The sequence below is a fragment of the Geotrypetes seraphini genome, chromosome 2 (genome assembly GCF_902459505.1).
Source record: "Geotrypetes seraphini chromosome 2, aGeoSer1.1, whole genome shotgun sequence".
Classification (NCBI taxonomy): Eukaryota; Metazoa; Chordata; class Amphibia; order Gymnophiona; family Dermophiidae; genus Geotrypetes; species Geotrypetes seraphini.
The window spans coordinates 467853105-467879069 of NC_047085.1; the positions used below are offsets into that span (position 1 = coordinate 467853105).

The 25965-nt window shown below is 50.3% G+C and overlaps 1 protein-coding gene across 6 annotated transcripts in view; it reads right to left on the bottom strand.

Moving 5' to 3' along the window:
* The window catches only part of RBM33 (RNA binding motif protein 33), a 406831-nt gene that overhangs the window by 274011 nt on the left and 106855 nt on the right, over window positions 1-25965 (bottom strand). For all 6 annotated transcript variants that reach the window (XR_004538179.1, XR_004538180.1, XM_033931618.1 and 3 more), the window contains exon 10: window positions 5047-5105. Coding sequence is in view for 4 of the 6 variants with exons in the window: in XM_033931618.1 (XP_033787509.1) it covers window positions 5047-5105 (59 nt within the window). In the remaining 2 variants the exon portion in view is untranslated. The remainder of the gene's footprint in view (window positions 1-5046; window positions 5106-25965) is intronic.

The following is a 25965-nucleotide window of genomic DNA, read 5'->3' on the forward strand; positions in this document are numbered from 1 at the left end:
TTATTGAGAGAGACATGAGGGAAGCCACTACTTGCCCTGTATCAGTAGCATGGAACTCCTTGGGTTTTGGCCAGGAACTGGCAACCTGGATTGGTCACCATGAGAACGGGTTACTGGGCTTGATGGACCGTTGGTCTGACCCAGTGGGGCTATTCTTATGTTCTTACATTTTTCTGACCCAGTAAAGCTATTCTTATGTTCTTATCAACCTGGCGCTACCACGGGCACTATCTGTATACCTGCTGGCACCCCATAGGGGAGGCAAGAGAAAAAAATCCAATTATGCCTGACAAAGTATATCAACAAAATCCAGGGAAAACCCATCTTCCATGGCAGGAGCCGACCCCTGCGCTCCAGTTTGGGGTCTGTTTGCAGGATTTACCAGGTTTGTCACCTTAGACGCAATTGCATTTCGCCATAACATTGCCTGCGCACTCCCCAGAGACCCTCCCCCCCCTCCCTCAAGATGCCATTTTCACAGAAGTCGGGGCAGAAGGAGCTAGAAGGCCTTCTAGGGAAGTCAAAGACACCAAACCCAGGCAAGGCTTTCACCCCTCGCAGGTTGCATCGCACGTGGAATACAGCGGCGCATCCAACAGCCATCCACCGCAAATGAGGCATGAAGCCATGACATTCTGCCCTGAGGAGGTCATTTATGTTGTTTTCTTTCAAAAACTAAGCTGACAAGTTTAAAATAAGAACTTTAAAATCAAATCTGGAAAAATCCCAGATGGCCACTGAAGGCCTATTTTGACTCTCAAAAACAGCGATTTTAGGATTTTAGGGGTAGAGGTTGGGCATGTAGAGAAACCACCTAAAAACCCCTTTTTAAAGACACCCCCCCCAATCTGATTCAAGCTCTTAGCTGGTACTCACAGAAACATGTGACAGGCATGCCTCATGCATATTCATTAGGGATATTTTGAAACCCCGACTGGCTGGGGAATATGAGCTAAACAGCTTACAGGGAGATCCTCTGCCTCAATTTGCTGGAAAGCTGAACCTTGAATCTTCTGACTGCCCCATCGGCCTGACTTTCACAGCCTCTGCCACCTACGGACATGCTGTGCAGCAATCCTGGTGGAGGAACAGTCTGGCTCCGATCCCGGGTGCACCATGACAGAATCACGCAGCCTGTGCTCGACCCACTAACAGATGAACCTGGGGTGAGCTAGCTCCTAAGGGAATGGTCCCTGAGCCCTGATCTGATGTGCAGGCTGTCCAGAGGGCTCACTGACAACCATGAAACCCTCCAGAAACAGACTTTTTTCAAAAGGTCTGTGATCTCCCGCAGTCAGAGCTGTCCCTGCAGGGAACATCCATAGCACAATGGCAAAAACTGCAAACACAAAGACTGGAACTGTACAAAATAAAACACGAGCAAAAAAGACAAGCTCCTACTGCCTGGCTTGTAGGAAGAAAGACTAATGTTTACAGAACCAGTGATAGTGATGAGGTATGAGAGAGAGGGGTTTAAATCTCTGAAATTTGAAGCTCCCTACAAGGTCCTGGTGAGTAGAGGGAGATAACCCACTGGTCCTGGAATAAAGTGGGATTGTACGAGAACATCTCATATCAGCAATCCAGTATCGCAGGTGCTAAAAGAAGAAATGTTGCAATGATGTGCACAGTCTCTCTAACATCTACTCCTCCAGGTCTGCCCCCTTCCCCCTCGGTCCAATCCCCTGTTAAGAGTCTCAGACTCCATCTCTCATCCAAACCCTCCTTTTGTTTAACAACAACAACAACAAACAAACAAAAAAAACCCTTCTCTCAAGCCTAAGCCCAATCCTCCCCTATAAGGCCTCAAATCTGCACCTCCCGCAACCTACCTGAGGGGTGTCTATTGCGGTCCATTGACCCAGGGCAGAAGAAGTCCCCTTCTCCTTCTAGCTTAGGACTGTGCTGGGTCCACAATGGAAGCAATGACCCCTAGCAGTACTCTAACGGTACTACCACTAAGGAACATCTTTCCATATCTTGAATATCCTACAAAGAGTTGTACTGCAAAACTGATACTAGGGGGTCATTGATGCCATTTTGGACCCAATGAAGTTAGATGGCAGGACTAAAGGAGACCTTCTTCCTCCCTGGGCTACTGGACCACCATGGAGACCCCTGAGTAAATAGGACGGAGGGGAATGGACATGGAGGGTAGATAAGATGAGGGTAAGGTTTGAGATATCTGACAAGGATCAGATTGGGGGAATGGGCTCTGACATTGTGTAGTAAATGTGGAATTTCTCTGATTGACACTTGCTTTCAGTTTGGATCTTCTCCCAATTTTCTTCTTCTTCCCACAAGTAATTGTATGAAGCAAAACAAGATTACCAGCTAGACAAGGCATGCAAAAAACTCTCTTTAAAATTCAATATCCAATATCTCTTCTGCCTGAAAGAACCACACACAATTTAGATCAGTGGTTCCCAACCCTGTCCTGGAGGACCACCAGGCCAATCGGGTTTTCAGGCTAGCCCTAGTGAATATGCATGGAGCAGATTTGCATGCCTGTCACTTCCATTATATGCAAATCTCTCTCATGCATATTCACTAGGGCTAGCCTGAAAACCTGATTGGCCTGGGGTCCTCCAGGACAGGGTTGGGAACCACTGGTTTAGATAATCTTCCAGACCTACTCCCCTCTACTATTAAAATCTTTTGCCAATGGACCTCCCCAACTTTAACACCTAAATCCAATTAAACTAGATGAAACACCTGGGCTTTGGTCTTCAGTACTGAAACAGATAGAATGCCCAGATAAAGATTACAAATATTTTAGAACTGAAAGAACATGTAACTTTTGGATACTTGGGCCCTGATTCTGCAAAGTACTCCCGATTGTGGGCAGCTGTAGGTGTCCTACAGCTGTCTAATCAGCCAACTGGGAGGCACTTTTTCTAAAAAAAAAAAAAAAAAAACACACAAAAAAAAAAAACAGCTCCCCAGGCAGGCCGCCTATATTGAAGGCGCCTCCAGGGGGCCTAGAGAAGCCCGAAAGCCCGCCTAAGCTCGTCTAAGGCTAGGCGGTAGCCTTAAGCGAACCTAGGCGGCCCTACGGGTCTCCCTAGCAGAGCGGGAGACGCTTACAATGTAGGCTAGCAAAATGCTGGCCTACATGGTAATTAGAGTAATCATCAGTGCAGACATGAAGGCTGCCAAGCAAGTGGAGAAAGCCTCATCCAAGGCAAGGCAAATGATGGGATGTATCAATAGAAGCTTCATCAGCCGCAAACCTGAAGTCATAATGCCACTGTACAGAACCATGGTGCGACCTCATCTGGAATACTGTGTGCAATTCTGGAGGCCACATTACTGTAAAGATGTGCTTAGAGTTGAGTCGGTTCAGCGGATGGCCACTAGGATGATCTCCGGGCTTAAGGGTCTCTCGTACGAAGAAAGACTAAACAAATTGCAGCTCTACACTCTAGAGGAACGCAGGGAAAGGGGGGACATGATTGAGACGTTTAAGTACGTCACAGGACGTGTCGAGGTGGAAGACGACATCTTTCCCAAAGGACCCTCGGTCACAAGAGGGCACCCGCTCAAACTAAGAGGAGGGAAATTTAATGGTGACACCAGGAAGTATTTCTTCACAGAAAGGGTGGTAGATCACTGGAACAAACTTCCAGTGCAGGTGATCGAGGCCACAAGCGTGCTCGACTTTAAGCATAAATGGGACATCCAAGTGGGATCCCTGCGAGGGTCGAGTTAAGGATCTAGGTCATTAGCACTCTGACTAAATGGGGTGGATCAGCAGAGTGGGCAGACTTGATGAGCTGTAGCCCTTTTCTGCCGTCATCTTTCTATGTTTCTAAACATGGCCGCTATACCTAATCGCAGTAAGGATCTCCCTGACACGATTAGTATAGCGGACGCAGCTATGGCCGGCAGTCTCCCCTCCCCAAAACACCCCCCCCCCCCCCCCGATGATCGTGGCAGGAGGGTGCCCAACCCCTCCTGCCGACAAAACCTGCAATCGCCGGCAGGAAGATGCTCAACCCTAACTGCCGACAGAACCCGCCCCCCCTAAAATCGCCGGCAGGAGGGTGCCTAACTCCTCCTGCTGGACCTCCCAACGGCCCCCCCTAAGATCGCCGGCAGGCCTCTCCTGCTATAGGAGGGGCATTAGGCGTTTGGGCCAATCAGACCCTAGGATCCTGTGGGTTGGGCAGTGGAGGGGCGCGCGGGCCCACCACATTTGGACGGAGGCGGGCCTGCTGGCTGGACGGTGTGAGTTGCCGTCTGGCCAAATTGGAGGTAAGCCCAATGAGGAGTTCCGGGGTGGGGGGGTTTCGTTGGGAGAGGGGTCCGTTGGGGGTCTGGCAGGAGGAGTTGGGCACCCTCCTGCCGGCGATCTTCAGAGGGAGGGGCCATTTTAAACCCGATTCTGTAACCGGTGTCTGCAACATGGACGTTAGTTACAGAATCGGGTTAACTTTGGGCGGGTGTAGGCCCGATTCTGTATAGGACGCCCAGGATGGGCATCCTATACAGAATCTGGGCCTTGATGTCTAAGCTGATTTAAATTTTAAAGAAAGGCACATGAAAAGTAGAGGCACATTGTTCAATCTAGTGCTCCTTTAAAAATTAATGGATGTCATATCAGTTTGACACAAGTAAACTCATGAATAAACATTTACATTAAAAACATTTATATTAACCAAAGAGTCTAAAACAAATAAAAGAAAAAGACAAGAACACACAAACGTGAATCAAATTGTTTTTCATTGTACATTCCTAAAAACTTACATTCCTTAAGGCCTATTACCTCCTAATCACAGTACTGTTTTAATATTATGCCTATATATAATATATATATATATTATACACACCACTTTAGTTATACCACAGAAAGATGATATACTGAATGCATGACCCACTTCCAGTCCAATACTACATGCAAATATATAAACCCTTGTAAGTTATAAAAGTAGTTTCAAAGATCAATACTGACAAATCCTTAAAGTTATCATCTGTAAAAGTACCTTTTAATTATTTCTTTGTGCATACTTTCCACAAAAATAAGAAAAACCAAATCCCACTCACCGGAAATCTTTGGGGTCCAACAGCAGGTCTGGGCTGGTTTGGTAATGGCAGCAGAGGAACTACAACAAAAAATACACTGTTATTTGATCAGAAACAGTATAAAAATAATCTCAAAAAATACAATAAAAACTACAAAGGGAACTATTTTTAAAAACCGTATTTTTCACTCCATAAGATGCACCTGACCTTAAGATGCACCCTAGATTTAGAGGAGGAAAACAAGCAAAACATTCTGAACCACATTTTCCCTGCCAGGCCCTGTACCCCGCCCCCCCCCCCCTACACACACACACACACACTCTGGTGGTCTAGTGGTAGGCCGGGACGGGCAGGGACAGGGCACAGAGCAGGCAGGCCTAGTGACAGACGAGAGCTGACTGCAGCCATTCGGAGATCGGCGCAGGCCCAGGCGGGAGCGCGGAAGGCTTGCTCCTGATCTCTGCGCTTCTGGCCCATGGCCGTTGGCCGGGAAATACGCTGGGCTACCAGGTATGATGGCAGCGGGCAGGCAGCTTGGTTTTAAACTAAAGATACAGCGGGGGGGGGGATTAAAAGATGCAGCGGTGGCAGCAGGCTTAACAAATTTGTATCTTCGCTTCATAAGACACACTTACATTTCCACCCCCTTTTTGTGGGTGGAAAAAGTGTGTCTTATGGAGCAAAAAATACAGTACTTGACAAAGACTGACAAGTGAAGAGCCCTTATTTAGCACACAGACCCTCAAAAGCTCAGCTTGCAAACTATGAACAATCTTAGTAGCTTTACATATAAGAAACACTAATGCCTACTGCTGTGACCCCCAACAACACACTTTCATCAGACCAGATAGGGAAATGACCAAGGGAAGAGGATAAGATCAGGAGGAGGCGGCTAGAGGGAAAGAGAAAACTTAGAGAAAGGTGGAAGGAAGCAAAGAAAATTGAACAAAAAGGGGGAAATATGAAAAATGAGCTGGGATGGGGCAATGGTTAACACTGGTCAGTAGCTAACGTGGCTTTAGTTGTTGCTGCAGGGTTTTGGCACAATTTTTTAGAATAATAAAGCAAATGGATGTAACATAGAAACATGATGACAGATAAAGGCCAAATGACCCATCTAATCTGTCCATCCTAGTAACCATTCTCTCTTTCTCTCTCCGAGAGATCCCACGTGCTGATAAGATTGGCTGCGATATCTTATCATCAGCCCATAACAAAAGACCTCGTGACAGTGACAGTTACAATAAGATAGGTTTATTAGTAATAAGCAAAAGGCAACTCACATGAAATAGCAAAGTACAGCATATTGGCTATAAAGGATAGCATACATACGAAATAGCAATCTGATGTTCTTTTGGGTCTGACTCCTCTCTCTTCTCTCCTCCTTCTCCCTTATGCCAGCCAGCATAACAGTTATACACTTTTGCTCAGTAGTCCCAGATACAGATTACACAATTGCTTTTCTATTGGCTATATGGTATAAACACTCATCATGGAGCCATACTGAAACGTGATGTCACCTGGTGCCAAAACTGAACTTTCTATATTTCCCTGACAAATGCATTTCTAATACTAAGGCTAATAACTCCAGAGAACAGACCCCCCTACCTTCCTGAGTTACACTGTCCTTGCTAGCGCTTCATGTACTGTACTGTTCTGAAAAGTCCCAAAACAATAATGACACAATCAGGAGATCTGACTGCTGGTTTCTGGAGCAAAGGTGAATCTCTCTCTTGCTGAAAGAGAGGAAAATGACAGCTTAGAAGTTTGAATTCATATGCATAATGTCTCTCTTAGAAATATAACTATTTGGGGTTTCGCAGGGGTCTTCGCCTACAATATATGCAGGTCTTATGCTTGCGTCATCTTCCGCCTACATTTTCATGCAGATCTTATTCATGATTCTCCTCTGATTCGTCCTCAGTACCTATTCCAGGCCCTTTTGAATTCAGACACAATCTCTGTCTCCACCACCTTTTCTGAGAGACTGTTCCATGCATCTAACACCCTTTCTGTAAAAAAGTATTTCCTTAGATTACTCCGGAGTCTTATCACCTCTTAACTTCATCCTATGCCCTCTCATTGCAGAGTTTCCTTTCAAATTAAAGAGATTTGACTCATGCGCATTTATATTACGTAGGTATTTAAACTTCTCTATCATATCTCCCCTCTCCCGCCTTTCCTCCAAAGTATACATATTGAGATCTATAAGTCTGTCCCCATACACCTTATGATGAAGACCACATACCATTTTAGTAGCCTTCCTCTGGACCGACTCCATCCTTTTTAGATCTTTTTGAAGGTGCGGCGTCCAGAATTGTACACAATATTCTACATGAGGTCTCACCAAAGTCTTATACAGGGGCATCAATAACCCCTTTTTCCTACTAGCCATACCTCTCCCTATGCAACCTAGCAATCTTCTAGCTTTCACTGTCACCTTTTCAACTTGTTTGGACACCTAAAATCATCACATACAATCACACCCAAGTCCCGCTCTTCCATCGTGCACATAAGCTCTTCACTAGAGAGTTGCACGGGGACAGAAATCCCACCCGTCCCCAGGAGGAATCCCCTCCGTCCCCACCCGTCCCTATAAACTACAGAAATAGTTATTTCATTTAATTACAAATAAGCAAAAAGACTTTAATAATTTGGAAATATTAATTGGGAAGAATACATACTTTGTAAATGGGTTTCTACCAGAGCCTCTAATGTTTATAAATTTTTATCAACACAACTAATATACTACTTTATCCTAAAGCAAAAAAAAAAAAAAGAAATATAATTTTTTTCCTACCTTTGTTGCCTGGTTTCTGCTTTCCTCATGTTCTCATTCAATTCCTTCCATCCACTATCTCTCTGCTCTGCAACTTGCTCTGTTACTATGCCTCTCCCTTTCTTCCCCCTTCAAAATTGGTCTGGCACCCCTCTTCTTCCCTCCGCTCCCTCCATAGTCTGGTATCTCTGTCTTCTTCCCTGCCAGCGTCTTCTCCCCACTCTCTCTTCCCCATTTCCTTCCAGCGTCCTTCTCCCCCTCCATCTTCCCCATGTCCTTTCAGTGTCCTTTTCTCCCCTCTGTCTTCCCCATGTCCTTTCAGCGTCCTTCTCCCCCCGTCTTCCCCATGTCCTTTCAGCGTCCTTCTCCCCCTCCATCTTCCCCATGTCCTTTCAGCGTCCTTCCAGCATCCTTCTCCCCTCCATCTTCCCCATGTCCTTCTCCCCCTCTGTCTTCCCCATATCCTTTCAGCGTCCTTCTCCACCCCTTTGTCTTCCCCATGTGCTTTCAGCGTCCTTCTCCCCCATCTTCCCCATGTCCTTTCAGCGTCCTTCTCCCCCCCTTAGTTTTACCTTAAGTGTCTTTTCCTCTCCACTTCACCTTTCCTCCCTTTCTCCTTCCCTGCCCCTTACCTTTGTGGCGCTTCCCCGCCCAACTGACAACAGAACAGGCCCGGTCTGACAAACCTCCCTGCCCTTTAGCCGCGAATCTAAATTACCTTCTTACAGCAGCTGGAGCTTGAAGCTGCTGTAAGAAAGTAATTTAGATTCGCAGCTACAGGGCAGGGAAGTTTGTCGGACCGGGCCTGTTGTTGGTCAGAGGTAAGGGGACCTGGCCAGCTATGCACCCCCCTCCCCCCCATGGCTGCACCCGGGGCGGACCGCCCTCCCCGCCCCACCTTGGTACGCCACTGCCGATCGCAATACACAGCCAATCGGAACAGAAGTCTTCCCGATGTCAGCGCTGACGTCGAAGGGAGGGAGGGCTTTGCTTAAACTTCCGTTCCAATCGGCTGTATGCTGCGGCAGGGCAGGTAGGGAGAAGACGAGCCTCGCATCCAACCCCGCAGGAACCCCGCGACCCTCGGAGGCGTCCCCACGGGATCCCTGTGTAGTGTGCTGTGAGACGCTGGGGAGGAAAGGCATCAGCACCAGCTAACTGCCTTCAGAACGTGCTTCTCATGGTGAGACTTCAAACCAGAAGGGTATGTACTCTTTCAAACCCCTCCTAACTCTCTTCACAGTAAATATAACAACATTTATAGATCCTCAGAAGTACCACCTAACACTCAAACAAATTCATTGTGTCAGGCTTTATGTACTACTTCCTCACCGGATCTTCAAAACTTTTTGCTATTGAATTTATAAATAACTTTTTCCACCTTTAGTGTATAAATAGTTTAAATACTTAGCTTTAAAATGACCACAGTAGTTAAATTTGTGATTAAAACCATCAGAATATGAAAAAAGGTAATTGATGAAAAAAATTACCCAGTTTGTTTATGTGACAAAATTCTTCTTTACGTCTGACTGAAAACCCATACTTCATTAATATGGTTCAATCACTGATACCTGGATACAGTCCACCCAGAACAACTGTTGCAGGGAAACTGCTGGATAGTGTATGACAGAGAAATGAAGCAACGTGCAACAGGTCTAGAGCGTAACATTGTTAACCTAAGTCTTGATGGGTAGTAATATTCACAATAATCCTGTTGTATGTGCTTGTATAACAGAAGAAGGGAATGTTTTTCTTGCAGAAACAACTGATACCTCAGGAAATGCACATACAGAATGCTAACAGGAAGTTGCAGCAAAAACTATAATAAATGTGAACAAAAAAGCAAATGTCTAGTACACAGTTTAGGCACAGACAATGCTGCAAATGTATCTAAGATGACAAGAAATTTAGAAGTTCCAAACAAAGCACAAAACAACAAAGCAAAATAAATAGCACAATGGGCCTTCATATGATGGTGATTAATAGGTATTTTATTAAAAATGACCTGGCACATTTTGTGATGGTTCTCCTCTTCAGCTTGGGAGAAACTGTGATTATGTTTTGAGCTGCAATTCATAAGTTTATTTAGCAACATATGATTTTTTTGTTTGTTTGTTTGTAACATCAGCATTAATTCCAAAGACCTAATAGACCCTTGACGAAGCCGAAGACACCGAAACATGGCCTATGCCAGGTCTTTTTTTAAATAAAATACATGTTGATCACCATCATCTAAAGGCTCACTGTGCTATTTGTTTTGCTAAGAAATTTAGAAGAGCATGAAGAAAATACCAAGCTAACAACATATGGATGCAGTGCTCATTTGCTGCACCTCCTAGCCAAAGACCTCAGTGTCCCAGAAATAGAGACTAATGTCATTAAAATTGCTAAATACTTCCCATAACAATCATTTTGCACAGCAGATCAGAAAAGAATGGGTGAAACCGAGCTAATGCTCCCACAAGATGCTAGATGGAACTCTGTAGTAGACTGTTTTGAGAAGTATATCAAGAACTGGCCTATTCTGATGACAGTTTGTGAACAAAATTGAGAGAAAATAAATGACACTCTTACAGCCAAAATTCTCAAGATTGGGCTTAAGAGAAATGTTGAAGATATGCAGAGAATCCTGAATCCCATTTCTGAAGCTTTAAACAAAACACAGAAAAATAGCCATTTTATTGATGATGCTATTGACATTTGGAAGGAACTGAGCAAGTACTTAAAAACAGAATTGCATAATGACAGAGGTAAATTACAAGTGTTAAAAGAACAAATGGAACAAGCACAGTCTCCAGCTCATTTTCTTGCAAATATTGTCAATATCCAGTACTAGGGTCAAACCTAATTGCTGAAGAATAAGAGTTAGCTATGACATAGGCATCAAGGAATCATCCATCTGTAATGCCAACTATAATAAACTTCAGAGCTAAAAGGGACCAATTCAAGAAATATGTTTACCAATGATATTTTAAAGAGTCACAACAGTGGGGGTCATTTATTAAGCACTTGAATTTAGAGACGTTGAAGTAAAGATTTCACTTTTAACAGCAGTAGCTTCTTTTTTGGAATAGAAAGAATATTCTCTCTCTTTGGACTCAATTTATTCCAAACTGAGAAATTGTTTGTGACCTGATAAAGTAGGAAAGCTTGTTTTTCTTTATCAGATTATGAACAGACAAGAGGAAGAAAATGAGAACTACAGAAGACAGTATTTTAAGTTTTTCGTGTATGGACCTGGCTGATCATTTAAGGGTTTGTTTGGGTTTTTTTTAAAGATACTTTGTTTAAGCACATCAGTTAATATGGATGTTTAAGCAAATACAAAAATACAGATGCTATAATGTATGTATGTATAGGAGAAAAGGTGTCCAAATATGAATGATTAACCTATTAAACTAGAAAATTTTATAATTGTCTATGTATTTCTAATAGTATACCCAAATCAGTATTTTCTATATAACTGTCAAAATTTGTCTGGAAAGTTGGTTTTTTTTTTAAATTAAACCTTCATCTGTGTAAATATTAAGATTATACCAGCAAGAATGAGTTTTTCTGTAGAAAACCATGATTTAAATCAAATCTTTCTGATTAGTGATTTAAATCGATTTGATTTAAATCAAATCCACCTTGCTGCCTACAAAGAGAAGATTAAAGGATTGATATTCAAAATGATTTAAGTGGCCAAAAAAGAGTCCTGGCTGCTAAAATTGCTTGTATGGAGCTAACCAGGGATATTCAGTGGCACTATCTTATGCAGACCACAGGTGAATAATGGCCAGGATTAGTGTTGCCCGATTCAGGAAAAAAAATTTTGATTCGATTCACCCTGTTGAATCAATTTTTCAATTCGATTCACTTTCAATGACACAACTTTTTAAGTTTAAACATTTTATTTAACAAAGGCAATATCATGTCAAAAACAGGATCATCCAAAAGCATAGCTGTAAAATTAGTTAGAAACATGGATTCACAGCTTCCCCAGCCCCCTGCCCGATTCTCAGCTTTCCAATCCCCAAAGCAAATCAGCCCCAAAGCTTCCCCAGCCCCCCTGCCTGATTCTCGGCTTTCCCAGCCTGATTCTCAGATTCCCCAGCCCCAAATCAAATCATCCCCAAAGCTTCCCCAGCCCCCTTGCCAATTTTCAGCTTCCCCAGCCTCCTGCCCAACTCTCAGTTTCCCAATCCCCAAAGCTTCCCCAGCCCCCCTGCCTGATTCTCAGCTTCCCCAGCCCCCCTGCCCGATTCTCAGCTTCCCAATTTCCACAGCAAGGGCCCCAGCTTCCCCCCTCCCCCAATTCCTATATGGACACAGAAAAGAAGAGAGCAGAGAGATCCTTTTACTTACACTGTGGAATCGCGGGGAGGAGAGGAGAAATGCTTCCGTGGCACGAAGGAGAAAGGAGAGAGCCAGCATGAGGTCCGCTTGGCGCTCCCTTCACTAAAGTCCTTTCTTCTGATGTAATTTCCAGTTTTGCAAAACTGGAAGCTACATTAGATGAAACGACTCTGGTGGGCGGCGGCAGAGGGAAAGCACGAACGGGTCGGGGACGACTTGAAATCGGCGAGTCTGGGGTTTTTTTTAACAACCAATCGATTTAAATCGATTCACCCATTACGAATCGGTGAATCAATTTGAATCGGAAATCGGGCAGCAGTAGCCAGGATCCATATAATTTATTTATTTATTTATTCGATTTTCTATACCGTTCTCCTAGGGATAGGTTCTTTTTGGATAGCCAGAGGCAGAAAAATGGAGTAGGATTACCCTTATCTTTTCGTTCCTCCGACCTTGAAAAATGAATTCGAAACGCGTCGGGAAGGAGAACCGATAAGGATTTAAGATAAGTGACTACACTTTTAAATCTATTTATAAAAGTATAAAAATATAAAAATAATTCTATCAGTTGGGGAATAATGAAGAATCCCATGACCACGGACTCGTTTTGAGCAAGTGGAATCAGAATTCCCACTGTAAAAGAATTTTTGAACTGAGTGATTGCTTAACAAAATCAGCCATTAAGTCACAAATGGAATCTAGAGTTACTTCAGCAGGCTTAATCAATACAATTGGAGCTTGTGTGAGTGTAAAGTGCTCACCGTTCTGAAGATTTCCTTCCATCATGGTGAGATGGTCCTGCCCCAGATATCTCCATTGGGTACCTTGTAGTATGAGCCCCAGCCTCCAAGCTCTCCTGAAGAGCCTTACTTGCCTCTGGAGAGGAGAATACCTCAGAATCCAGGGTTTCCCCGCCCCTGGGAGAGCTAGTAATCTGAGGCTGCGGGGGCGGTGCCCTAACATCGGGGCTAAGAGTAGTGTCGGGCCCAAGAGTGTCCACCGCGGGTTCGCCTCCCTGTGTCCTCAGCAGGCCACCATCCGATGTTCCTGAGACCTCCTGCATACGACTCAAAAGATCTTGAATATTGCTGAGACTCGGAGCTCCAGGGCACCACGAGGCAGAAGCAGCACTCCAGCCCCGTCTCTTAGGCTTCGCGGTAAGTAAAACTACCACTAGGAAATTCCTTCCAAAAATTGCTGTTCTGAGACGAGCAACTCAGCGCGTCCTGCTCTCAGTCGCCATCTTGAATCCTCTGTCTGTCTTCCTTAATTACATTCTTTAAATTCAAGAAAAACCTATCATAAACCTTATTCCTATATACTTTATTAATGTTCAAATCAAAAAACCCTTCCTTCCCTCCCCCCGTCTTGGCTGTGCATATTTAAGGGAAAAGAAATATTCAATCATTACAATATTTTGTTAATAGTTCCCAAATAGCACAGTTACTTACCGTAACAGGTGTTATCCAGGGACAGCAGGCATATATTCTCACATGTGGGTGACGTCATCTACGGAGCCCCAGCGCGGACAGCTTTTCAAGCAAACTTGATTGAAGTTTCAAGTTTGCTATGCTGCACCACGCATGTGCATGCCTTCTTGCCCACTAGAGGGCGCATCCCCACCTCGTGGTCCTCAGTTCCATATCCAGCAAAGAAGCCATCCCCGGGGAGGAGGGCGGGTTGTGAGAATATATGCCTGCTGTCCCTGGATAACACCTGTTACGGTAAGTAACTGTGCTTTATCCCAGGACAAGCAGGCATGATATTCTCACATGTGGGTGACCTCCAAGCCAACCAAAAAAGGGCAGGTGGGAGGATGGCAATTTAGGAAAACAGATTTCGCAAAACTGACTGGCCAAACCGGCCGTCACTCCTAGATAACGTATCCAGACAGTAGTGGGAGGTGAAAGTATGAACCGAAGACCAAGTGGCAGCCTTGCAGATGTCCTCCATCGGAGTAGACCGGAGGAAAGCAACAGAAGCTGCCATCGCTCGGACCTTATGTCCCGTAACCCGACCATGCAGCTCGAGACCAGCCTGAGCGTAGCAAAAAGAAATACAAGCAGCCAACCAGTTGGACAAAGTGCGCTTGGAAACAGGACGTCCCAACCGATTAGGATCAAAGGACAAAAATAATTGAGGAACCTTCCGATGAGACTTGGTGTGTTGCAGATAAAAAGCCAACGCCCTCTTACAGTCAAGAGTGTGAAGCGCCACCTCCCCAAGATGAGCGTGGGGCTTTGGAAAAAACACCGGAAGAACAACTGACTGATTGAGGTGGAAATCAGACACAACCTTAGGTAAAAATTTAGGATGGGTGCGAAGAACCACCTTGTCATGATGGAACACAGTAAAGGGCGGGTCCGCAACCAAAGCCTGCAGCTCACTAATCCGACGAGCAGACGTGAGCGCAAGTAAAAAGATCACCTTCCAAGTGAGAAACTTAAGAAGAGACTTGTCAATCGGCTCAAAAGGAGGTTTCATCAGCTGAGCCAAGACCACATTAAGATCCCAAACCACAGGAGGAGGTTTCAGAGGAGGATTAACATTCACTAAACCCCTCATGAAACGAACCACCAGAGGATGAAGAGAGAGAGAACGTCCCTCGAGATGCCGATGGAAAGCAGTAATAGCACTGAGATGCACCCGAATGGAAGTCGTCTTTAGCCCAGACTTGGACAAATGCAACAAATATTCCAGCACCGAGGACACCGGAACCGAACTCGGATCCAGATGGTGCGAGGAACACCAGGATGAAAATCTTGTCCACTTCTGGGAATAACAAAGCCGAGTCGAGACCTTGCGCGAGGCTTCCAACACCTCCCTGACCGACTGAGAAACAGAAACCGAAGTCAGGGGGAAAGAAACCAAGCCGTCAGATGTAATGACTGAAGATTGGGATGCAACAGCGAACTCCGACTCTGAGACAGCAGAGAGGGAAAAACAGGCAGAAGTAGAGGCTCCCTGGCACTGAGTTGAAGGAGCAGGGAGAACCAGTGCTGACGAGGCCAACGAGGCGCAATGAGAATCATAGTGGCTCTGGACGCCTTGAGATGAACCAACGTTCTCAAGATCAGAGGGAAAGGAGGAAATGCATAAAGGAACCTCCCCCCCAGTCGAGAAGAAAGGCGTCGGCCTCGAGACGGTCCGGGGAGTACATCCGAGAACAATAGAGGGGCAGTTTGCGAGTCTCCTGGGAGGCAAACAGATCCACCTGAGGAGTCCCCCAGCGGTCGAAGACCTCGCGGAGAACTCGGGAGTTTAGCGCCCACTCGTGCGGCTGGAGAAGACGACTGAGTTTGTCTGCCAAACAATTCTTCCCTCCCTGAATGTAAACCGCCCGCAGGAAGATGTTCTGGGAGACCGCCCATTCCCAAAGATGCAGGGCTTCCCGGCATAGGGACCAAGAGCCCGTTCCTCCTTGCTTGTTCACATAATACATGGCCACCTGGTTGTCCGTCTGCACAAGGACCACCTGATCGTGCAGCAGGTGGCAGAACGCTCGAGCCGCCAGAAAAATGGCACGAAGTTCTAAAACATTGATGTGACAACTCCGGTCCTCTGCCGACCATAGACCCTGAGTCCGCAGACCGTCCAGATGAGCTCCCCACGCGTACTCCGAAGAGTCCGTGGTCAGGACCTTGCGATACGGAGGAACGAGAAAGAGCAAACCCCCGGAAAGATTGGACGAGTTGGTCCACCAAAGGAGCGAGCGTCTCAAAGAAGGAGTCACAGTGATAGGGGAGGAGACAGGGTCCCGATCCTGACGCCACTGGGAGGCCAAGGTCCACTGAGGAAGCCTCAGATGCAAACGGGCGAACGGAGTGACATGGACTGTCGACGCCATGTGGCCCAGCAGAACCATCATGCGCTGCACCGAAACTGAGGGCAGCAACGAAACCTGGCGACTCAAGCGAAGCAGGACCTCCAACCGTGGCGAGGGGAGGAACGAACGGAGGCGAACCGTGTCCAGCACGGCCCCGATAAACTGAAGGGATTGAGTCGGGCACAACTGAGACTTGGGGAAGTTTACTTCGAACCCCAGACGTTGAAGGAAGATGATAGTCTGTCGGGTCGCTGAAATAACCCCTTCCTTGGAGGACGCCTTGACCAGCCAATCGTCCAGGTAGGGAAATACCTGCAGCCCCTGAGATCTCAGGGCTGCCGCAACCACCACTATACACTTCGTGAAGACTCAAGGGGACGAAGCCAGTCCAAAGGGGAGGACCCGATACTGGAGGTGCAACTCCCCCACCTGGAACCTGAGGAACTTGCGGAAGGCGGGATGCACCGGAACATGAGTATATGTTTCCTTCAGGTCCAGGGAGCACATCCAATCCCCCGAGTCTAACAGAGGGTACAGGACTGGAAGGGACAACATACGAAACTTCTCCCGGACAAGGAACTTGTTTAGCCCCCGGAGGTCCAGAATGGGGCGTAAGTCCCCTGTCTTCTTCGGGACCAAAAAGTAATGGGAGTAAAACCCCCGTCCCCTTTGGTTCGGGGGCACAGGCTCCACCGCCCAAAGGCTCAACAAGGACCTGGCGTAATTAAGGACCCTGGCCGCCATCATGGAGTTTGAATAGAGGCGACGACCAAACTTGTCCAGGGTCCGTCCCTCCCACCCGGGGGGGACCGCCGCCGAGACCCTAGAAGGTTGGGACTTCTTCAACGCCGACTCCACCAGCAACGACTGGTGGGACAGCTGCGCTTTATCGAAGCCCTTGCAAGGGACTGTGCGGTACTTCGACTCCATCTTTGATGGAACCGCTGTGACTGTCGAGTAACGGGACACAAAGTCCGAGCGATGGCAGCCTCCGTAGCGTTCCTCAGGTCCACACCCATTGAGGAAATCTGCAAGGCTGCCACATGGTCTTCGGTTCATACCTTCACCTCCCACTACTGTCTGGACTCCCTGTCCAGAAGCGATGGCCGGTTCGGCCAATCGGTATTGCGAAATCTATTTGCTTAAATTGCCAACTTCCCTCCATCCCTCTTCAGTAAGCTTGGAGGTCACCCACATGTGAGAATATCATGCCTGCTTGTCCTGGGATAAAGCACAGTTACTTACCGTAACAGGTGTTATCCAGGGACAGCAGGCATATATTCTCACATGTGGGTGACGTCATCTACGGAGCCCCGATGCGGAAGCATTTTCAAGCAAACTTGATTGAAGATTTAAGTTTGCTCTGCTGCTCCACGCATGCGTGCCTTCCTGCTCCACTAGGGGGTGCATCCCCTCGTGGTCTCCAGTTCACTTAACTAGCCAAGAAGCCAACCTCGGGGAGGTGGGCGGGTTGTGAGAATATATGCCTGCTGTCCCTGGATAACACCTGTTACGGTAAGTAACTGTGCTTTATCCCAGGACAAGCAGGCATGATATTCTCACATGTGGGTGACCTCCAAGCTTACTGAAGAGGGATGGAGGGAAGTTGGCAATTTAAGCAAATAGATTTCGCAATACCGATTGGCCGAACCGGCCATCGCTTCTGGACAGGGAGTCCAGACAGTAGTGGGAGGTGAAGGTATGAACCGAAGACCATGTGGCAGCCTTGCAGATTTCCTCAATGGGTGTGGACCTGAGGAACGCTACGGAGGCTGCCATCGCTCGGACTTTGTGTCCCGTTACTCGACCATGCAGTGCGAGACCAGTCTGAGCGTAGCAAAAGGAGATGCAATCGGCCAACCAGTTGGACAAGGTGCGTTTGGAAACTGGGTGGCCTAACCGGTTTGGGTCGAAGGACAGAAACAGTTGTGGGACTTTCCGGTGTGGTTGGGTGCGTTGGAGGTAAAAGGCCAACGCTCTTTTGCAGTCAAGAGTGTGGAGCGCCACTTCTCCGGGGTGAGAGTGGGGCTTGGGGAAAAACACGGGTAAGACGATGGACTGATTGAGATGGAAATCAGACACTACTTTAGGTAGGAACTTTGGATGGGTGCGGAGTACCACCTTGTCGTAATGGAATACCGTGAAGGGTGGGTCCGCTACCAGCGCTTGTAGCTCACTAACCCGCCGTGCGGAGGTGAGCGCGAGTAAGAAAATTACCTTCCAAGTGAGGAATTTTGGATGGCATTTGTCTAGTGGCTCAAATGGGGGTTTCATTAATTGAGCCAGAACCACGTTAAGGTCCCAAACCACCGGGGGAGGTTTGAGAGGGGGGTGGACGTTCAGCAGGCCCTTCATGAAGCGAGTGACTATGGGATGGAGCGAGAGGGCTTTCCCTTCCAGGGGCTGATGAAAGGCCGCAATCGCACTGAGGTGTACTCGAATGGAGTTGGTTTTTAGGCCGGAATGAGATAGTTGAAGTAGATAGTCAAGGACCAGGGGGACGGGGACCGACACCGGGTCCTGGCTGTGGGAGGAGCACCAGGTTGAGAATCTGGTCCATTTTTGGGGGTAGCAGGTTCTCGTCGAGGTTTTTCTAGAGGCCTCCAATATCTCCTTGACTGATTGAGACACGGGGAGAGCAGTCAGGGGGAGAGAAACCAAGTATTCAGATGAAGAGACTGAAGATTGGGATGTAACAGTGAACCCTGACCCTGTGACAGTAGAGAGGGAAACAGAGGCAGAGGCAGTGGATCTCTGACACTGAGTTGAAGTAGAAGGGAAAACCACGGCTGGCGTGGCCAGCGAGGGGCAATCAGGATCAGGGTGGCTTGTACTGTTTTCAGGTGGACAAGCGTCCGCAGTATCAGAGGAAACGGCGGGAACGCGTATAGGAACCTTCCCTCCCAGTCGAGGAGGAAGGCGTCGGCCTCGAGTCGGTCCGGGGAGTATATCCGGGAGCAGAAGAGAGGCAGCTTGTGATTGTGAGGGGACGCGAACAGGTCTATTTGAGGTGTCCCCCACCGTTCGAACACTCCTCGCAGGATCTGAGAGTGTAGTGACCACTCGTGTGGCTGGAGGAGACGGCTGAGTCTGTCCGCCAGGCAGTTTTGTTCTCCTTGTATGTACACCGCTCGAAGGAAGGTGTTGTTGGAGATTGCCCATTTCCAGAGGCGCAGGGCTTCCCGACAAAGGGGCCAAGACCCTGTCCCCCCTTGTTTGTTTACGTAGTACATCGCTACCTGGTTGTCGGTTCGGATGAGAACCACTCGGTCGTGGAGCAGATGTTGGAAGGCTACAGCTGCGAGATAGATGGCCCGAAGTTCTAGCACGTTGATGTGGCAGCGACGGTCTTGTGCTGACCACATTCCTTGGGTGCGTAGGCCGTCCAGGTGGGCTCCCCAAGCGTACTCCGACGAGTCCGTGGTGAGTACCTTGCTGTGGGGTGGGGTGAGGAAGAGCAAACCTTTGAAAAGATTTGAAGAGTCGGCCCACCAGCGGAGCGATCGTTGCAATGAAGGAGTCACTGTCACTGAGTGGTCGATTGGGTCCCGGTCTTGACGCCATTGAGACGCCAGGGTCCATTGAGGGATTCTCAGATGGAGGCGGGCGAAGGGTGTGACATGGACGGTGGAGGCCATGTGGCCCAGAAGAGTCATCATCTGTGGAGCTGATACTGAGGTCAGCAGGGAGATCCTTCGGCTCAGACTTACTAACGCCTCCAGGCGCGGAGGGGGGAGGAAGGAACGGAGGCGAACCGTGTCCAGCGTGGCCCCGATGAACTGTAGGGACTGCGAGGGGCGTAGTTGAGATTTTGGGAAGTTTATTTCGAACCCCAGACTTTGTAGGTAGGTAATAGTCTGTTGGGTCGCTGAGATAACCCCTTCCCTGGACGGGGCTTTGATTAGCCAGTCGTCCAGGTAGGGGAATACCTGGAGGCCCTGGGAACGTAAGGTTGCTGCTACCACCACGAGGCACTTGGTGAAGACCCGAGGTGATGATGCTAGTCCGAAGGGGAGGACTCGGTATTGTAGGTGCCAGTCCCCTACTTGGAAGCGCAAGAACTTGCGGTGAGCGGGGTGCACTGGGACATGTGTGTACGCCTCCTTGAGATCGAGGGAGCAGAGCCAGTCGCCCTCGTCGATCAGGGGGTAAAGTGTTGGTAGTGAGAGCATCCGAAACTTTTCCCATACCAGGAATTTGTTGAGGCGTCTCAAGTCTAGTATTGGGCGTAGGTCTCCCGTTTTTTTCGGTACCAGGAAGTAGCGGGAGTAGAAGCCCTTCCCCCGTTGGTCGGGGGGAACCTTCTCCACTGCTCTCAGGCGAAGCAGGTCTCGAGCTTCGGAGAGGAGTAGGGGTAGCTGAGTCCGGTTGGGAGGGCAATTCCTTGGGGGGTTGTCCGGAGGAATGGCCCGAAAGTTGAGAGAGTACCCTGATGAGATCACGCCAAGGACCCATGCGTCCGACGTGATTTGTTCCCAGTGAGGGTAAAAAGCTTTGAGTCGACCTCCGATGGGAAGGTGGCCTGGGACTATGGCGGAGGGGGCCCGCCCCCTTCCGCGTGTCCCGTCAAAAGGACGGGGATGGTTTGGTGGTCGCGGGCGGTTGGGACTTGGGCATGGCCCTGTGGTGGGCTTGCGGACGTCTGGGTGGGGGCCGCGAGAAAGCAGGGGTGGACTTTTGTGGGTAGCGGCGCGGAGGGGCCCTGTATGGCCTGGACGCTGGCGGTTTGGGCTTTTGCCGGACAAGGGAGGCAAACGAGCGTTCATGTTCGGAGAGGCGTTTTGTCGCCGCCTCGATAGTGTCATCGAACAATTCCTTTCCCACGCAGGGGAGGTTAGCCAACCGGTCCTATAAGTTGGGGTCCATGTCGACCAGGCGCAGCCAGGCTAGTCGGCGCATGGCGACAGCGAAGGCTGCTTCTCTGGAGGAGAGTTCGAAGCCATCGTAGGCCGCGTGGAATAGATGAAGGCGCAGGTTGGAGAGGGACTCTAAGAGCAGGCCGAACGTTCCTTGCCGGGAGGCCGGTAGGTCAGTCTCAAAGGCTCTCAAAAGTCCAATGAGGTGTTTGAGGTAGGATGTGAAGGTGAAAGTGTAGCTTTGCACCCTAGAGGCCATCATTGCGTTTTGGTATAGTCTCCTGCCGAACTTATCCAGGGTTCGGCCTTCTCGGCCTGGGGGGACCGCTGCTGAGACCCGGGACGGGTGAGCCTTTTTCAAGGAGGATTCTACTAGCAGCGATTGGTGGGAGAGCTGTGGTTGCTCGAATCCCGGGTAAGATACTGTGCGGTACTTGGCCTCCATTTTGGAGGGTACGGCCGTGATCATGTAGGGGGTCTCCAGGTTCCTGAAGAAGGCCTGTTGGAGTACCGGGTTGGGTGGTAAGCGAAGGGACTCTCTGGGCAGTGATGGCATATCCAGCTCCGCCAGGTACTCCTTAGAGTATCTGGAGTCGGACTGGAGGTCTAAGTCCAATGCGTGGCCCATGTCTTGGACAAAGCGAGTGAAGGATGGGCGAGATGTCCCCGGGGCCCCGTGCGGGGTCGGGGAACGAGACCTTCGTCGGGTGGAGAAGGATAGGGAGGCTTCCCTCGAGTATCGAGGTTCATGCTCTGATCCATGCTCCGAGACTGGGGAAGCACTGTGAGAGTGTTCCGGGGTTGTCGATCTTCGGCGTCTCGAGGAGCCCCTCGGAGACGATGCCGGGGTTAGGGGTACCGATCGATGTCGGATCGGTGACCTCGATCCGGACTCCCTCGGAGAATACGTCCGAGGGGGAGTTCGGAGGATGCGCGGGTTGGAGAGTGATAACTCAGCCACCCTTAGTGGTTCCGTACGAGGTGTGGGAGAACGGCCTCGTAGAGTTGGTGAACCTCGGGCCTTCTTGGAGGTACGGCGGTTCGAGGTTTCTGTCGTTCTAGCCCGACGTTTTGCCCCTCGGCGGTCTGCGGAGGGGGAACGTCTCGGGTGCCTCGGCGAGGAGTCCGAGGAGGATGGGATGCGGCGAGGATTGCGCACCCTTCCTCGAGGTTGTTCGGTGCGAGGCTCAGGCTGGTCTGGCACATTCGAGGTCGAAGCCGATTGAAACTGGGCCATTGCAGCGGACAGCTCCGACGTGATCATCGCTCGGAGTAGGTCCTGGAAGACGGGCACGGACAGCATCGAAGGCATGTCCACTGCCTCGGTGCGCTCCACCGGGGGCGACCTCGTATCAGAGTATTCCCGTGTGGTGGAGGCACGGCCCGAAGGCTTGGAGGGCTTAGACGGGGCTGTAAGCATGGGGCTTCCGCCATGCGTCGTCATTGTCCCCGAGGCTGGCTTCTTCGCTGCTACAGAACCTTAAGAGGGAAGAGGGGACTTACCCGGAGCCGAGGCTTTCTGTTGTCCCGAGGGCTTCGGGGTCGAGTCTCGAGGCGATGCCGAGGTATCCGGGGCCGAGGTCAAGGCCGGGGCCGAGGCCGGGGCCGACCTCGAGGCCGAGGTGGAGGGTTGGTCCGGGGTGAAGAGGTCCGCCATGCGGGCTTTTCTTCGGCGGAGGGCCCTGTTTTGGAAAATAGCGCACTGGGGGCAGGAGTCGGTTGGGTGAGCCGCCCCCAGACAGAGGATGCACCGGCGATGCGGATCTGTGAGAGAAAGAAGCCGCTCACACCGGGTGCCCTTTTTAAAGCCGGTCAGAGTCCGGGACATTAAATCGAAAGTAGCCGCGGCTCGATTAGCCACGCGGCCACGGGGACCCGGAAGCCTCCGGGTCGTTGAAAACGAAGCAGGAATCAAGTAAGAAAGGTAAAGAATTCGCGCACAGCGACTTAATCGTGAAAAAACAAGAAAAAAATCGCGGTGCTAGAAGGCAGTTGGGGCAGAGCCTGAAAAACACGGCTTCTAGGCTCGCGGAAAAATTTGAACTGGAGACCACGAGGGGATGCACCCCCTAGTGGAGCAGGAAGGCACGCATGCGTGGAGCAGCAGAGCAAACTTAAATCTTCAATCAAGTTTGCTTGAAAATGCTTCCGCATCGGGGCTCCGTAGATGACGTCACCCACATGTGAGAATATCATGCCTGCTTGTCCTGGGATAAGAGGGGAGTCCAAGTTCCTCAGGAAGGTCTGGTGGAGAACCTTGTTGAGAGGCAGCCGGGGAGACTCCCTGGGGGGAGAGGGCAAATCCTGCTCCTCCAAAAATTATTTCGTGTATTGCGACCCAGACGCCAGATCAAGATCCAAAGCCCTCCCCATATCAAGCACAAATCTCGAAAAGGAGGAGGGCTTCGAAGGTGGAGAGGGAGACCGAGAAGCCCTCGTCGCCAAGAAAGAAGGGGAGGCCTCACGGGAGTAACGAAGTTCCTTACCCGTGCCAGACCCCGAGCCCCAAGAAGCCGCACCAAGCGACCTCGACGGGGTCGGGGACCGCCCATGCCCCGAGGAACCCTTGCGGGAAGTCCCCGGGGTATGGGGCACCGAGGCACGCCCCCTCCGTCTCGGCGAGGAGTCCCTCGAGTACTCAACCTCGGAGGAACGGAGTAGCCTCGGATTATCGAGGCGGAGCTCGGAGACCCATAGGGTCTCTGCCCCGGTCGGCGAGGAGCGACCGCGTCGTCGAGGAGAGACCCGTTGATGTTTGGGCTTCCTCGACCGACGCTTCGCCCGAGGCCGACCCGAGGGCGAGTAACCCCGGGAGGACCTCGACGAAGACGAAGAGGAAGAGATCCTCCGAACCCTCCGCACCTTGTCCCGAGGCCGCACACTCCGCTCAGGCTGGTCGAACGAGGTCGAGGGCATGGTCGGGGCCGAGGCCGAAGCCCCCCCGGGGGCCGAAGTCGAGGGTACCGAGACCGGGGCAGCCGAGGGCGGCAGGAGGTGCGCGAGGGCACCGGACAGCTCCGAGGTAATGAGCGCATGGAGCAAGTCCTGAAAGGCCGGCACCCCCATCATGGTAGGTAGATCCGGGGCCGGCGGGTGCTCTCTCGAGGGCGACCTCGGTCTCGAGTATTCCTGAGGGGCACCCGACTTCGACGCTCGGGGCGGGGCCGAGGACGACCCACCCGCCCCCGTCGATGAGCCCGAGGATGGCTTCTTCGAGGCTGGAACAGAAGAAGGAAGTGAGGACTTACCCTTCGTCGACTTCGGGGTCGAGGACACAGGCTTCGACGAAGCGGACTGTCGGGGCGAGGTCGAGGGAGACGAGGCCGAGGTCTAGGCCGGGGCCGAAGCCGAGGCCGACGTCGAGGCCTTTCCCGCCACGGGGTCCACAGCAAAGAGCTCCGCCATACGAGTGCAACGTCGGCGGAGGGCCCTTTTCTGAAAAGTAGAGCACCGAGCGCAGGAGTCGGTCGGGTGCTCAGGACCCAGACAAAGTAAGCACCACCGGTGAGGATCGGTGATCGAAAGGAGTCGATCGCACCGGGTGCACTTTTTAAAGCCCGTCAAGGGACGGGACATGGACACAAAAACTGGCCAGGAACGAACGAGGTCCCGCGGCCACCGGGAGCCCCCGGAGCCGAACAAAAAATCCTTTTTTTTTTTTTTCCGACGAAAACTTAAACAAAAACAAAGAAAAAAGCAAAGTAAGCACAGCGACCGAGAAAGAAACACTCAGCCGCGGTGTCAGAAGGCTGTAATAGAAGAGCACAAATTCCACAGGGCTTCTGGCTCCGCGGAAAAGACTGAACTGAGGACCACGAGGTGGGGATGCGCCCTCTAGTGGGCAAGAAGGCATGCACATGCGTGGTGCAGCATAGCAAACTTGAAACTTCAATCAAGTTTGCTTGAAAAGCTGTCCGCGCTGGGGCTCCGTAGAAGACGTCACCCACATGTGAGAATATAATGCCTGCTTGTCCTGGGATAACATGAGTATACGCTTCCTTCAAGTCTAGGGAGCACATCCAGTCCCCCTCCTCCAACAGAGGGTAGAGAACCGGAAGCGACAACATACGGAACTTCTCCCGGACCAGGAACTTGTTGAGCTTCCGGAGGTCCAAAATGGGGCGTAAATCCCCGGTCTTCTTTGGGACCAAAAAGTAACGGGAGTAGAACCCCCGCCCCCGTTGGTTTGGGGGGACCGGCTCCACCGCCCGAAGGCTCAACAAGGCACTGGCTTCCGAGAGTAGAAGAGGAAGCTGGGTTCAGTTGCAAAGAGATGCACCCGGCGGTTGTTCCGGCGGCGTGGCCGAGAAGTTTAGCGAGTAACTCTCGGAGACGAGACGGAGCACCCAAGCGTCTGACGTGATCATAGTCCAGGCCGAATGAAAGGCCCGCAGCCGGCCCCCGATGGGCAAGGGGTCCGGAGAGAGTGCGGAGGGGGCCCGCCCCCATCCGCTCATCACGTCAAAAACACAGCGCCGGCTTAGACGCCCCTTGCGTCTGAGGTTTCGGCTGGGCCCCTCTGCCCTGCTGCGGTGGGCGCCTGGGCGGAGGCCTCGAGAATGCTGGTATAGACTTTTGAGGGTATCGCCACGGCGGAGGTCTAAATGGCTTCTGCGGCCTTACCCGTGATTTAGGACGGACCAAGGAGGCGATGGAGCGCTGGTGTTCGGACAGGCGTTTGGTCGCCGCCTCCAAGGACTCATCGAACAATTCCGATCCGACACATGGCAGATTGGCTAGGCGCTCCTGCAAGTTCGGGTCCATATCAACCGTTCGGAGCCATGCGAGACGGCGCATCGCTACTGCAAAGGCGGAGACTCTGGAGGCCAACTCAAATGCGTCGTAAACTGCATGAAAAAGGTATAGGCGCAGCTGTGACAAGTTGGCCATAAATTTACCAAAGTCCCCCTTATGGGAATCCGGCATGACCCCATGTTAACGGGGTAATGCCTTCACCATCTGCCTCAGATAAGATGAAAAAGTGAAAGCATAATTAAGGACCCTGGCCGCCATCATGGAATTGGAATAGAGGCGGCGACCAAACTTGTCCAAAGTCCGCCCTTCCCGCCCGGGAGGGACCGCAGCGGAGACCCTAGAAGGCTGGGACTTCTTTAACGCCGACTCCACCAGCAACGACTGGT